Below are 16,120 nucleotides of genomic sequence, written 5' to 3' on the forward strand. Positions count from 1 at the left end.
TCACCACGTCAGTGGTACTTAAAGTTTTATAAGGCTATTACATCATTAGGGTTTGTGGTGAATAAGTTTGACCACTGTATTTATGTCTAAAAAAAGTGGAGGTAAATTTGTTATTCTCTCACTATATGTGGATGACATTCTTCTGACTAAAAACAACAATGATATGATTTTCAAAACCATGTCATGGTTAAATTCTTAGTTCAAAATAAAAGACATAAGAGAAACATCTTATATTTTTAGAATTAAAATCACTCGAGATAGAAGATCCAAAATTTTAAGCTTAAGTCAAGAAAGATATTTAAATCATATACTCAAGAAATTTAAAATGAGTGATTGTAAGCCAGTTAGAATACATGTGGTAAAATGTATCAAGTTGAGTAAAAATGATAATCCAGGTGATAGACAGGAAAGACTAAATGTTCCTTATGCTCAAGCTGTTGGAAGCTTGATGTATGCTATACAATGCACTAGGCCTTATATCAGCTTTGTTGTTGGCCTCGTTAGTCGTTACCAGAGTAATCCTTGTTGACCATACTAGCAAGCAGTAAAAAAAATATTTTGATATTCAAAAGGAACTCTAAACTTTAAATTATATTTTCAAGGTGATTCTTTAGAATTAACTGGATATTCTGATGCTTACTTTGCATGCAGCAGAGATGATAGTTAATCCACCTCTGGATATATTTTCTTCCTAGGAGGAGTAGTTTGATAGTCTTGTAGAAAACAAGGTTACGTAGCTCAGAATACTCAGGAAGCTGAATATATTGCATACAATGCAACTGCAACATTTGTCATTTGGATAAGCCACTTCATTAATAATTTGAAGTAAGAAATAACCAACGGTCCAGTCCAGATTTATTATGATAATCAGGTTGTCATCTCTCTTATGAAGAGTGGAGCTGATAATTCAAAAAGTAAACATATAATGATAAAGTATAATTACATTCATGATATGATTAAAAGAAATAAAATTAAAGTCAGTTATTTACCTACATCTTATATGAATGTTGATCCTTTAACAAAGGGCAAGTCAGAGAAAATGTTCTGAAAACATGTATCATGTATGGGATTAAGATATGTCTAATAAAGACATATGTCTGGATAAGAAACTCAAAATATAACTCATTTCAGGAATGTTGTTGCAAGAAAAATACCTCAATAGTGGGAGGCTAAATCCTGCATCTGATTTTTGTTTTACATGGCCAAGTGAGAGATGTTGATCCGATTGAGATCACCATAGCCATGTTTCACGGAGGATCTCATCCATTAAAGAGAGGGAAGGGCTCACTCTCTCCTTAACGGGTGAAACCATTCCATTGAGGACCTTATTCAGAGATGAAGCATGTTTCATCTTGGATAAGCTCAGGTCATGTAACGGTCTGTATTTCACACTGGGTTATCGGCTACCCAGAAGGGCACAAGACTCCAGTGTAATCTCTCTATTTAAAGAAGAGAGCGTTACTCACCGAATATACTGTGAAATCAAGTGAGTGTGCCAACCCCTCTTGAAGCAGGTCGTAAACAAACTTCATGCACTCTGCGCATTCCTTTAGAGTTTTGGTTGGGGGAGGCAGAGCATTTGGGTTAGGGTGTGTGCTTTCATGCTCGTTAGCAATCTCCGCCTGGCCTGAGAAAACCTTTGCATTCTTTCGTTACTTTTTGGGAGGCCTACGCCCCATAGAAACTGTTTGTCTGAGATTGTCCTTTGGCCCGTAAGTCCTGCCACAAGGTTAGAATGATAGTTCTTCCAGTGGTATCTTTGTCTTTGGCTCTATCGAAAAGATGCCTTTTTCGCCTTTCACCTAAGCTGCACAGAAAAGGCTAAAAGCCAATCCCAAGGAACAATAAAGCTTTGTATTGCGCAAAAAAGGCTTAAAGCCACTATTCAAGTACAGGTAATCTGCATCTTCACATACATGTCTATTTTACCAAGCCTCTCTCTGAAACAGTGCTCATATCGTTACGCCTTTTGTATGGGTCAAAAACTTACCCGACAAAGAATTTTGCCACTCATGGCAAAAGATGGGCGCTTCTGAGCTTGAAACTCGAAATACGCCTAACCTCAGTGTTATGGCAAAGTATGCGCACCCACGATTTTGGAACTCATAGCATGTCAACTTGGTGACATTTACAAGTGATCTCCTCTTTCACACCCTCTTTTCATTCATTTTTTATTTCTCAAGTCATCAACTTCGACTTCAAATTCTCTCTCGTTAAAGAATTTTTTGAAGACGAAGTTCCTTGCAGAAAGCAGGTAATTTCTGGGTGTGTGGTCACCAACACCAAATCACAACCAGTGAGAGTCAAACCTGAGACTAATGGGTCAGCACCTTCTCCCCAAGCCCGCTACCACTTGGGCTGCTGTCTCTTTCGTTAAAGAATTAAATTACCAAACGGTGCTTGATCTTTTAGCCAATGGTATCGACTCTAAACCTCAAGATTACTGTCCCTACTTGTCATCCCCATAGTCAAGCCAGTTCTTTTAGAAGGCCGTTTGACTGCATGCCCCACGGGGTGCTGGTGTAGTCAAACTGCAAACGCATGGATGCGCTGTTCTAGAACAGAGTGGACACTGGACAGGGACAGGGACAGGGGACATTATTAAAAAAATTAAAAAATAAGGTGTTGAGACCGTGTGTTCTGAACAAAAACTATGTCATGTTAAAGTGTGTTGTGTCCCAGCTTGGACAAGCAGTCAACCGCCTCCTTAGATATTTTTTCCATTTAGCATCGGTTCCACATGCGCTATTAAACGCGTCAAAAATTCTCCCAACCCGGGAGGCACGTTTTGGAGATATCGTTTCTACAAAACCGAGGGGAAAAAGTGCGACTTTTTCTTCAAAAGTCGTCATCTGTTGAGAAAGTTTTTCCGCTGAAATTTTTCAACGTATCAAACACGCGAGTTGAAAATGTATTGGTCCTCATGGAAAAAGGTAAGCTCAATACTTTGGTTGAGGAGCTGGTTCAGTGTGACAAATACTGCCGTATTTTCTTAGCCTTTTTTTTTTCATATACGAACCTGAAAACCACCCCAAAGGGGTGTAAACCCGGGCGCGCCTCTCGACCCCAAGGAGTCGCCGGCTTCGGCTTATGCAAGGGGGAATAACGCTCGTGAGAATCGAACTCCCAACTGCCCTTCTAGCAGTCAAGGTCTTCCAACTACGCTACCCCCTTAGCCGTTTAAAAACATCCGAAATGTCATAATATTTTGAAAATATTATGATATTTAAAATTTTTACATCTCTGAAAAATGGTCATTCATCATATTTTTTACTTTTTACTTTTACAATTTAGTAAGGTTTTAAAAATTTTGTTTTTCAAATGCCATAAATAGCAAAAATATTTTTTTCCCAGAGGAGATCAACACCAATGTTAGAGATGGCAGTGGGTCTGCGAAAATGGGGCCACACCCGGTCTCGCTCCATTTGGACCGTAGATGGAGGACATGAAATGGGGATGGAGGTTAAAATCAAAATCCGTGCGGCGATGGACTTACTCTTTTTCTGCCCTGCCCCATCTCCAATCTCTTCTTTGTGTTGCCTCGCCCCGCCCCGCCCCATCTTTGATTGGACCGAGAAGAAATGGGGCTCCGCCGTACATCCTGTTTGGACCAGGGATGGAGGTTAAAATCAAAAGAATGGAGGCAGAGATGGAGGGTAGGATTTTGAGATGGGTTTGGGTTGGAGACCTTGCCACCCGCCCCGCTCCAATCCACTGCCATCCCTAACCAATGTCATAAATCTCATTTAGAGGGAATCTCTTGGCAAGTGAAAAACTGGTGATGAATTAAAAAATTTATGTTTTCTAAAGAACCATAACCTCAACTTGTGAAGATTCTGTACCCACAAGCCCACAATAGACATAGTTAATTCTCCCATACTGTCTATTCTGCGTACTATTTAAAAGAAATCATTATTTATTTATTTATTTATTTTTGCTTAACCTTCTGAATGTAATCCATACAAACTTGTATGGTACAAATGAATTTGAAATCATATATTTAAGACATGTAAACAGGTTTTTCATGGTTTTAACCTATGTCACATGGACATGCCATTTTGGTGGCGTGTCCCTAGTGATACAAGAAAACATGGGGACACTGGCACGTATGGACAATATTTTATTATTATTATTATTATTATTATTTTATGTTTTAGAGTTTGATTTTAATAAAATATATTTTTTCACATTAAAATATTAAACGATTATTAATTACAAAATTAAACAAGCCCATTTCATTGTGTCATATTTTCCACGCAATCATATTCTAAGTCCTAACTAAACTCACACCTATCCGGGTCGCCCCGAGTATCATAGGGTCTGGATCTTATTTGGTGGGTGTAAAATAATCGGATTCGAACTGAGGTGCATAGGCCTGGTGCTAAACCTGGACTCCCCAAGCATACACCCGAAAGATCCGAGCAAAAACATGCAATCATATCGGGTCTTATGGGAATTTAGGTCGCACCCGAATATGAGAGAGAATGTTACAATAGGATCCGACTCCGAATCCAGTTAGGATCTGGTTTTGTGCTTACAGAATTCGACTAAACGGTTTCGGATTCAGTCGGATATCCGATCCAAATTCGAACCGTTAGTAGCACGCAGTCGCAGTAAATTAACCGCCCTAAGAATCGCCACGTCAGACTCTACACGTCATCAGCCAGACTTGAATACGCGGCGCCGTTGACAACCAACTCCCGCCCTCTTTTTTAATAATCGAGGAGGATAAGGACGGTTCTAGCCTTTAACTTTAAACTAAATGATGAGAATACCCAGACGGCTTACCAGACTCGCACTGTAAAGTCGCTATGCGGTTGTTCCGAGTATGCGAGAAAGTTAAGGGGCAATATCGTCACTGCCTTTTTTACTGCTATTTTACAGTTCTCTCTCTCTCTCTCTTCATTGGTGGTGGTGGTTTCCCGACTCCGGAAAAGTTGGGGAACTCGTCGGAATTCCCCCGTTTCCCGGTAATCATTTACCTGCTTTACTCTGGTTTCCTATCTTCATTTTGTTTTTTGTTTTTTACTTTTCTTTGCCTCTTCTTTATTCGCATCTCTCTCTCTCTCTCTGGTTTGGAGTTTATTTTGAGTTGGGGATGAGGGATTCGGGCAGTTTTGTGCGGAAATGGAGGAAATTTGTTGGTGGTGATTAGAGTATGAGATTAGAGAGCTCCATTGTAGGATTTTGGTGGGCTTAGAATGGTAGAGTTCTAATGCTTGTGGGGTTTCTTTGTTCCCCAAGTAGTTGGTGATTTTCTTGTTTTAATTCTTAAATTTGGTAGTCTTTTATGGTGTTTTTTATGCTAATACTGGTGGTTACCTTGATAATGCTTATGGGTTTTCATCTATGTTTCCATTTTATTGCTGGTAAGTGGATTTAAGTTCATGACATTCTTCTAGTTCATGTGGGTTTCATTAGTAATTTTTCTCTTCCTGGAGGGTGTTTAGGTAGGAAGTTAGTAAAGGTCCTTATTCATTGACTTGTTAGGTGTTTTTGGTATAAAGTAGAGTCCAATTGGATTCACTTCACCCATACTCTGGGCTCCAACATTGATCGATTATGAATCTCAAAGGTTTGGAATCTCTTCTAGCTTGGACCCTTATATTTTGGTTGTCCATCTTACATAGGGTTGTTTTGTATGCCATACTATGAAAACGGAGTGCCATTTTTTTGCATTTGGAGATGTGGGTTTTCAGATTTACTATTTTCTTAACAGATGGGCTTCTTGATCATCAATTTAGATGAGATCTTCCCTTCTCTCATTTTTTTTGGTACAATGAACAATAGCATATCATGATTTATAGCTTTTTAGCATGGTGCAAGGTTTTTTTTCTTTTCGAGCCCTTTTTATTGTCTGATTGATTTGCATGTTCCATTCATTTTTCTTTCTTTAAGTTATTTGATGCCAATATCCGTGATCGGTAGCTTAGAAACTCCAAATGAAGCAATCAACACCACTATTGATTGTCTAGTAGATTCAGTCATTACATAATGCATATCTAAAAGTATTGTTGAGAATAACAGTTGGTTGCATGTTTCTCTTGGAATTATTTCATCATAGCTGGGGAATTCTTTAGCTGAATTATCACTTCCTTTTTATTGCTACCTTGTTGTTAATAGTTTTTTTTTTGTCTTCAGTTTTTGTCTAGGAATGAAGGAATTAAATTAGACTTTGTAGATGGGCTCAATTGATGTAAACTAGGTAAATTTTTATTGTTGTTTTTCATCTTCATCTAGGGTACCTTAGTTTATCACTTGAAAATCAAATCTCACCTGTTATCAGGTTGCTGGTTGGGTCAACAATCAGATCTAGTATAAACTTTTCATTTATGTCAAGTTGTAATCCATATTTTGTCCATTCTTTTTCAGCAATATGGCTCCAGTAGCTAAGGTAAGGCTAGTATACTGCCCAAAATGCCGGCATCTTCTTCCAGAAATTGCACAGTTTCCTGTTTACCAATGTGGCAATTGCAAGGCCATTCTTCAGGGTAGTTATGCTTTTTCAGCTTCACATATGCAATGGATATGATACGCCTTTATGGTTGTTATGCTAACTTAGTTTTTTCAATGAACATTTCCATATATGCAGCAAAACGTGAAAATACAAAGCTTGATATTTGTTACAAGAAAGCAGGGTTTGCTTATGGTAAAAGGACAGATCTTAGATCAGGAAATGCATCTGCATCTGGTTCTGACCTCGGTAATGATGACGTTGAGTTTGAGGAAGTTTACCAGGATAGACTTGAGTCAACAGTAAAAATAATCTCATCTTCTGCTGATGATGACTTGGGTTGTAACAGAAGTGCAGAACCTTTTGAAAGCAGAAAAGATCCAGATGGGATCTATGACAGGGAGGGCTCTGATTCTGAAGTGCCCTCAACTGCAGTGAAACAGAGTGACAAATCTCAGAAAGTCAAGGAAGTGGTTAACCCAAACAGGTGGTTACAAGATCCTCCAAGGCATGTCTTTGGCAACACAGTGTTAATAAAGGAATACAAAGATGACCAGCACTGTCAAAAACAGTCAGAGACTTCAGGGTTTAGCGATGTTGCTTATGATACACAACTTGATGTTAGACAGAGAGAGACAACCAGATCTCCAACAGCCAAAAGTCAGATCTATGATGGCTGCAGTTCCTCTTCTCCTGGCAATGATTGTGACAACCTTATCCCCGAGCAAAGACCGAGACTGTCTAGAAGAACTCTATTTAAGCCACAGTGTTTACCTTCATCACAGCAAACTGATGACAGGTTGACGGAGTCGGTAGAAAACAAATTAAGCTCCACGTTTCCTGAAACACGAACAGTGAAAGCATCAACTTGTTCACCAAGCTTGATAGATCAAGGAAAAACGACAAGTTCCATGCAAATGAATCAGATTAAGAATCTTGAAGAATCAATGGTACCTGTGTATGCTTTGCCACAGATCCAAGAAAATTCTAAGGAATACAGCAATCAAACAACACATGAAAGAGGCATGCTTTCAAGGTTTCGGTTGCAAGAACCCTCTTGCTTTGTTGGTGCATTCACTGCAGACAAAGTTCCATATAGTTATAAGGAAGTGATGCACTCTAATCAGGAGTATATCCAGGGCGATTCATTGGTATTTGAGAAAATTGAGTGCCTTGAGCAGGAGAGGTTGGAGCTTCTAAGAAAGGTGGATGAGTTGAGGGACTACATCAGTAAATCGCATCTGCCAACAGGTAAACCAAATGGAAGGATTCCTGTTGGCAGTTCTGGTGTTCAATTTTATGATACTGATTCTAGCATTCCACCTACACAGAGTGTGTTAGGGAAACAAACTAGAAACACTCTTTGCTTTTACAACAATGAAACCAGAATGCGAGATCCATATCAACATCCCACAAGTTATAACCTGGAGGAAGGTTGTTTGGAGACATATTGGCAGTCTCCTGGCTCTCATATTCGAACAAAAAACATGCCTGAAGCACATGGATTCTCACAAAGTCCAACCTTAGGTCAATCCAGAACTTGTGGATGTGAATTTGGTTTCACTGGGCATGATATGGAGGCAGGTCAAGAAGCTGTGAAGGGTCCTGATAACTCTTCCATGCACATGCTCTGCTCTTGTTCGCAGTGCTGTCTCAAAAACTGTCAAAGACCCTCGCAGCTTCCTTCTTGCATTTGTTTTAACCAGGGGATATGTGGAGCATGCACTGGACCTTTCCATTACCATGCCAACAGTCCAAGTCATGTCTGTCAACAAGCACATGTGGATGCCAGCTTACCTCTGAGTTTTCAAAACTCGAACCACCAAATTGCTGTGAATCCTGAAGAGGAAAACATGTATTTTGAGGAGAGATGCCTCCAAGACAATGAGGTTGATATGAAGATGAAGGCAGCTGCTTGCCATCCCATATTGGGTGGTGCACCTTTCATCATATGCTATGGATGCTTGAAGTTGCTCAAGCTACCTGCTGACTTTCTCCTCTCAAAGAGGAGAGTCAACAAGGTTAAGTGTGGTGATTGCTCTATGGTTCTCAGTTTTGCTGTTTCTGAGGAAAGGCATATTGTCCCTATTCCAACAGCCAGTAGGTTGCCACCAGCAGAAACGGACAACAGAGATGAAAATGCAAGTTTGGAACCGTACAGAACTTGTGGTCGACAGGAACTTTCAGATGAACTTGCTGGGTTTGCACCCATTAGTGGAGATGATTTTCAATCTGAGCCAGTTTCCTGTTCTGAAGAATATGGAACATCCATGCCAAGAAGCTATATTTCTTCTGAAAGTGAGCCTATTTCCATGCCAACACCATTTCCTATCCTTCAAGATAGTGTGCTTGAGAAAAAGGATGCTTTGAGTAATTCTCCAGAGCGGATAAAAAAAGTTAAGAAGCCAACTCCAAAGGAGTTGATGAAGAAACAGCCACATGTTATCAATGAAGATGATAGCAGACGAGAAGCCATCAAAGAATCCTTTAGAGCTTCTCCAGGCTCAGCACTTCATGCACATTTTGGGTATTCCTCTGCAAGTGATCTGTTAAAAAGGAATCACAGTGGAAGCAACGAATCTGAAAATGGAGGTTTTCAGTTTGCCACACACTCTCCAGCATTTGGACGTAATCCTCTAAATAAAGAATTAATGATGCATGAGGTGGACTCTTCCATGGACAAGGACCAAGATCGGCAAGAAAAGAAATTAAACAAAGATTCTATAATTCCTGGGTTTATAAAAAAAGGGATAAGAGATTTGAGTCTTGGATTGGAGGGTATGAAATCAAAGGTCTTTGTGAATGGAAGACCAATACCAGATAGGTTGGTGAAGAAGGCTGAGGAGCGAGCTGGACCCATCCAACCTGGGCACTATTGGTATGTTCAACATTCTGATATGATTGTTTCACATTCTTAAAGCTTTGGATGGAAGTTGTATTAAAACAATTTTGTCAAACCTCTTTTCTAGCATCTATACAGATGCTTTTTTTTTAATTATAAAATAAACAAGATCTGCTTGTGTTATCTGTGAATCTTAAGAATTGAGAATAAAAAGTTATCTTCGAAGAATAGCTGCCTGATCTCTAGGTGTTTTCTTTTTCCTTTTTTGCTGTATTCATTAGGATACTGTTGGTGTTTAACTAATTCAACATATATTTTTAAAGATAACCTTATGAATGCAAGACCTAAATGCTTATAAATTTTTCCGCAACAAAACATGGTATTACTAGCAATGTATCACATCCTTGATCTCATTAGTAAAGATGGCAGATGTGCTAAGTCAAAAGCCAGTAAGCAGCCAAAGAATCCAAACCCACTCTTTGGCCAGACTAGAATGAACACTATACATCTTCTATCTTTTAGAAGATTCTAAATTTTCTGAAACAAATTGGTGAATGGTAATCTCAAGGGCCTATCAGAAGCAAGGACAAGAATCTTGAAGAATGTAGGGTGCTGCAAAAGATGAAGGAAATTTGAAGTGCAGGAGTTAGGTTGGGACGTGAGGAAACAGGCTGATGTTAGCCCTTGCAATAACAATTACCAGAGAAACCCAAAAATATACAAATAAATAGAATTAGGTTCAGTAGATATTTTGTTGAGAATAAAAAAAATGAAGCAGGATATGTAATGTTGGAAATAGATACTGATAGTATTCATGTAATTAAAATATTATTGTAGGTAATCTTTTTTTTCTTTTTATCATTGGTATCGGATTTAGGGCACTTTATAAACAAAAGACCCCCCCCCCCACCCACACACACACACACACACATATATATATATGTTGTTTTCTTTAATAAGGCTGATAATCCTGCATCCCAAGTTAGCAGCTGTTTATTATTAGAAATGTAAGTACATAAACAATGCCTCTAGAGCTCGTCCTTGAGCAATGAGCATTTTGTGGCATTTAATAGCTACTCTTTCCATAATGACACTTAATGTGGATGAAAATGGCATACTAATGTTAATCTATTGAATGGCATTCCAACTAAATTTATGTTTTGATCATTTTAGTTCACAAATAGATCTTTATTGTCTGTATAATCCAGTAATGGTTGTTACCATCTTAGCACTGTTAAGTTTCTTGACATGGACTAGTGTAGAAAACTAAGTCACACTGACTCGGCTAAAAGGTCAACACACCCGTGTCGCCTGTACCCGACACGGGTGCGGCTTCGGACACGGTCAACTAAGTGTCGGACTCGGTCAACGCACCGGGGCCGAGTCTGTCCACATTTTGGACTCGGTCAACTTTGACCGAGTCTATTTTTGTTCATTTATTAAAATTAATTTTGGACTCGGTCAACTTTGACCGAGTCTATTTTTGTCCATTTATGATTATTATATATATATTTATTATTATTATTGTTATATATATATTTTGTCAACTTTGACCGATCAACTTATTGCTTTAAAATTTACAATCTTATTATTGTTATATATATATATATATATTTTTTTAAAATATATATATATAGCCGTGTCCCCGTGTCCAAAATTTTTGAAATTGCTCCGCACCCGTACCCGTACCCGTACCCGTACCCGTACCCGTACCCGTACCCGCACCAGTACCTGTACCCGTACCCGCACCCGCACCCACACCCGTACCCGTACCCACACCCATGTGACATAGGTAGAAAATCTCATGAAGAAAACATTGGTTTTCTTAACTTTTGTTTAGACTCTATAAAAAGTAATGTAAGATATTGCATTTATAGCAATTTTATGAGAGAAAATGGCATGAAACAGTGAGCTAGTGAGACCTGTTACCTAGTTTTTTAATCCCAATTTTCCTTATGGGATATGCCAAAGGTTTGTTGGCATGAGTTTCCGTCCTCCTTTTTCTGTTCTTAAGCACTGATGTTACATTCACTTTACCTTGTATAGTTGTATTTCAAATTTACCTACTCATATTCAGGTCAGGTATATTTTTTATGTTGTCACATGCTAAAGCAGTTGCTAAGCTGTGAACCTGATTCTCGGTGTTAGGCTGGCCTGGACCTAATGTTCTATACACAGAGAGTTTGCAACCTAGCATTGTGGCACTATGATGTATATACAAAATATGCCTATGCCTGTGTTGTATGTTAGCATGCTGGATATGTTTTTCTCTGTGAACATATTCTGCACATTCCATGAGTTGGGTAGTTTTGTTTGTGCATCCATCTTCTCTTTTTTAGTGTCAATGGGATCGACATCATCATCATTATCTTGTCCTTGAAGTTTACGTGCAGCTAGTCAGAATCAAAGCTGTGTTTTAATTTCCTTTATGCAGCATCCTGAAAACTAGCATCTACTTTGTGAGAGGTTTCCATTGTGGCATGTGACCTTGAATAACTAAATACCAAAGCTTGGATACGTAGCATTGCATTTTACCCATGGATCATGTCATAGTAACTACCATCTTGCTGACCAAATATCTTGTGAAGGGTGAATATGACAGGTTGGCATTGTTAGTGCTTCCCTTGGCATTTTAGCAGATCGTCAAGGGCATCTGAAATTGGTGATGAAAAGGGCGTTGTGATGAAAATAAAGTTCTTTTGACATACTTACTGATTCTTATGAGAGAGAAATTGTAAACAAGTTGCTCAAGTTATAAGCCATCTTATGTACAGCTATTGTATTGTTATTTCCATCCATTTAAGTTTCTAGTAGCATTGTGCTTTGGACTTTGTGCAAATTCTATTAGCAAGGAATGCTTATCAAATATCAACTTATAAGTTGCAGTCTGTTAAGATTCTTTCCATGGTTGCAGATTCACTGATCCTACTAACCTTCACTAGCAGGAACTCTCCTCTTTTACCACTCTTTTCATAAAACGGAAGTTTAGAATTCAGTTATACATGTTTATTGGTTTCACCCTGTAGAGCCTCACGGTAGCTAAATGGCTGAACTTAAGCACATCAGTTATCATTGTTATGTCCTATGATTTTATCTTTAGCTTTTCCTTTTACCTTTTTTCCTTTTTCCTTTATTTGTCTGCTGGAAATAGCATCTCTTGTTGTTCCTTAGTACGACTTATGCATTAGGAGACGTGTATGTATGCATGGGTGTTTTTGTCATTGTTTTGTTTTATACCTAACTGTCTTATGTATTTGTTCCAAAGGGTATTTTTGCAACAATCCATAATATAAAAGGAGGGACGACCCATGAGAGAGGGGATCGACCCATTCAGATTTTCCCCTTTTCTGTTTCTCGTTTTGTCTTCTTCTTCTTGAACTGCAGGGCACGATTCCCAAGGAGAAAATTCACATTATGTTTTCCTGTGATGTTATCCTTCTCAGGTATGACTATCAAGCCGGGTTTTGGGGTGTCATGAGTCAGCCTTGTCTTGGCATAATACCTGTAAGTTTCACTATGGACTGATGGAGATTTTTGTAGTTGCGTTTCAAATTTTAATTTAATGAGATAACTGTAGTCTTTGCAAGATTTTATCGTGATGCATAATCATCTGTATAATCTGCATGTCAGCCATATATTGAGGAGTTCAATTTTCCCATGCCAAGAAACTGTGCTGGGGGGAGAACGGGTGTTATTGTAAATGGTCGAGAGCTTCACCAGAAGGACTTGGACATGCTCACTGGCAGAGGCCTTCCAACTGCAGAAAATAGGGAATACGTTATTAACATTAGTGGTCAGGTGATTAATAAAGTATCTGGTGAAAGGCTCAGTCTTGGCAGGCTAGCACCAACGTAAGTTCTAGCTTTTTTCATTATTATATATATTAAAAGGACATTATTCTTGGGATTTTCTTAGCTAGAGAATCTTTTAGTAACTAAAAAAAGAAGAGCTACGGGGAAACTTAATTTTGGAGAAAAAGGACAATTAAAGAAAATGAAATTTCACTTTTCTGATCCTTATCAATTTTGGGAACATTTCATGACAACCTTTTCTGAAATATTTAAATACATCTATGAGTTCTAAGGAAAAAATTATATCTAAGAAATCTCATTTGAATCCTTGTAGAATTGTTGAAACAATTATCCTACTGCGGTTGTGTTTATGCATTGTTTCAGTGCAGATGTGCATTTTATTTTTTAGCTAATATTCAGTTGGCTATTCTGTACTCTTTTTACAAAATTAGACCCAGAAATTCTCGTAGTCAACTTATCATTCAAAGAGAAGATACAGTGGTGATTGCATGGTCAATTGAAGTAGATAGCTCCCTATATGTACGCAGGAACTACAGCTCTTATCTTATAGTGTTCCCTTTAAATTATCAAAAGTTTCAACCACTAAAAGTCTCGTCAATGCTTTTCTTCTACAAGTTTCCATATAAGTTTTCATTAGCCCTGAGGGTTTTCAAAAATCCACTATTGCATATATTTGTGGGTGGAAAGGGAATTGCTGAAAAGGGAGGCGGTGGCTTCTCTCAGCTTGTAGATGAATTGACATAAGAGGATTGACAAAATATCCCAAGGAAATCCCATAATGTTAACTATCTATTAATAAAAAATATTCAGTCTAAAATTTCTTCTTGGTGTTGCGCTGTTTGTTTCAACCTAGATTGTGCTATGATACTCTATTTGAAAATGAGAACAGTTTCTCATGGATCTGTTGTGCTATGTTTGCCAAGATTTGATGGATTTTCTCTTGTGAAAAGTATAGGGAGTTAACATGCCACTCTCATAGATTTTAATAAGCTCTATTTTGTGGGCCTTGATAAAATTTAAGGAACACTGGTGGAGTTGCTTTTATTACCACTTCCAAGTACTATGGATGATTGTGTCCTTTCTTGTGCATCAACTCCAAAAGTGATAACATGAAAAATGCACTTGCATTGTCTGCCATCTCTTTAACGTCTGTTATATAATTTTCTCTCTCCAAAGTTTTATTGTAAACTGATCGGTTTTGTTCATTTTGAGGGATCTCCAGCCAATGGGTAGAAAATGCCCAGGTTGACAATGTTGGCTTTCTTTTGGAAGATCCACTATTTAAAATTGGTCGTATCAGAGTTGGGTAACCATCAAACACAGCAACCTTTGGTTCCCTTTTGTTCTACAATGAAACTATTCATTTTAGGTAAGATTACCCTGAGGGAGCAAAATTTAAATGGACAGAACAGACAGCCTAACAAAAGAATTTTTTACTACTTCTGTGGTTGTTAATGAGCTTTATGTCTATCATCAGGGTCAAGATTATCTATCTAGCAGCAATTTTCCGTTTGTCTAGTCCTGCCATTTTTGTGGGCTGTCGGTCAACGATCATGGGTCCAACCATGTTTCCAGCTTTTTGGGTGGGTTGCATCTGGCTGTTTTGTCATCCCATAGTGAAGGATATGTACTCTTACATGGTACAGAATAACTTTTATAGTACAATTTAGGAGTATGGTATGACAGTTCAGGATAGTCTAATGGTTGAAAAGTGGAATGTTGGTTGTCTAATGAGCAACACTCATCATGCAAGGGAGTGGCATATTGAGCATGGACTGATGAACAAGACCAGGATAAGGGAATTAGATGATATGAAATTGATTAAACAGTTTAATGAGTAGAGGGAACCATGTTTGGACTTCAAGCAGAAACCCTTTTAAAAGCTTGTAAAAGGTTTTGATGGACAACTGGATACGTGTTAATTTTTCCAAGCTTATGTCAGGTCAGTGCACCAGTTCTCAGTTCACCAAATTGTTAGCAAAGCATCTATCCATTGGCTAGCAAAAAAGAGTCTGGTCCACAAAGTGCAAGAATAGATGGAGTAGAATATGCATCAGCTTCCTATGTACTAGTTGAAACTTTCTCACGAAAATTTCATATGAATCCAATTTTTTTTTCATTTGACTTGATGTATTTATTGTTTTGCAGGGTTGTGAAGACAGGGCGTGGGTTTGGAATGCGTGTTCCAACAGGTATTGCATGAATGAGGAGTACATAGTTCAATGGATATTTTACCTGAAGTTTTGCAGCAAGGCTGTGGTTTTACTTTTTTCTCTTCAAAGACAAGCCATCGGTTCATGTGCCAACACATTTGGAGAGGTGGAGATTATTGTCATCCAGCTTCTATGGATCATTTTTGGGATTTCTAAGCTTTGTAAGTCATCACTCATTGTCAATGAGTACGCTTATATTATTTTCTTTGTGTTATTTTTCATCCTTCTTTCATGGTACTTTTGTATTCTTTCCTTTCGGTCTTGGTACTTATCCAAGAAATCCCATTTAACTGCTTTTGGGTATAGTGGCCATTTTTTGTAAACCCCTATCCTGATTCATGCATCCCACATGCAATTCTTGTGAAAAATTAATTAGGTTTGCTTCATGTCATGCAGCAATTAAGAGGTCACATGCTTTCTTGTGACTAGAGATGTGAATAAGGTGAACTTTTTCCTTTTCTGTATGATAACAAATGAAGTTTTTTCTTTGTTTTTAATTTTGGATTTATTCATTATTCTATTTATTGAAAGGATTACTGATTATTGTAAGGATTGTTGAGGCCTCTCTCTCTCTCTCTCTCAATACTATTGACAAAAACTATTAGATCAATCTATGGTTAATGTACGTAGGAAATTGATGGCCTTCTTTGGGCACGTTTGGAAGCGAGAAAGATGGAGGAAAAGTGATGCAAAATGAAAAATCCGTACGGATTTTGCGACCTTTCCAAATGAGAGAGACTTTTTTGCTGAGAGAGTTTTTCTAAAAAGTACATTTTTTTATAGGAAACATTCCTCGAGG

At 38.2% G+C, this 16,120-nt stretch overlaps 1 protein-coding gene across 1 annotated transcript; it reads left to right on the forward strand.

Annotated features, from left to right (window-relative positions):
- The first annotated feature begins 4,961 nt into the window (after positions 1-4,961).
- Positions 4,962-15,811, forward strand: LOC149844021 (uncharacterized). The gene is made up of 6 exons (XM_090000257.1): positions 4,962-4,970; positions 6,373-6,491; positions 6,593-9,332; positions 12,740-12,800; positions 12,927-13,147; positions 15,257-15,811. The coding sequence occupies exons 2-6, from the start codon at positions 6,377-6,379 to the stop codon at positions 15,309-15,311; spliced, it is 3,192 nt and encodes a 1,063-aa protein (XP_089856383.1). The 5' UTR covers positions 4,962-4,970; positions 6,373-6,376; the 3' UTR covers positions 15,312-15,811.
- Positions 15,812-16,120: the final 309 nt, after the last annotated feature.

Source organism: Nuphar pumila, chromosome 3, assembly GCF_984573655.1.
Source record: "Nuphar pumila chromosome 3, dmNupPumi1.hap1.1, whole genome shotgun sequence".
Taxonomy (NCBI): domain Eukaryota; kingdom Viridiplantae; phylum Streptophyta; class Magnoliopsida; order Nymphaeales; family Nymphaeaceae; genus Nuphar; species Nuphar pumila.

Bases quoted from the DNA above. Each gene is read 5' to 3' on its own strand.
- LOC149844021 (XM_090000257.1), top strand. From the start codon at position 6,377: ATGGCTCCAGTAGCTAAGGTAAGGCTAGTATACTGCCCAAAATGCCGG. The intron at 9,333-12,739 runs GTATGTTCAACA...TATCCTTCTCAG, and splicing joins ATCCAACCTGGGCACTATTG to GTATGACTATCAAGCCGGGT. The intron at 12,801-12,926 runs GTAAGTTTCACT...TCTGCATGTCAG, and splicing joins CTTGTCTTGGCATAATACCT to CCATATATTGAGGAGTTCAA.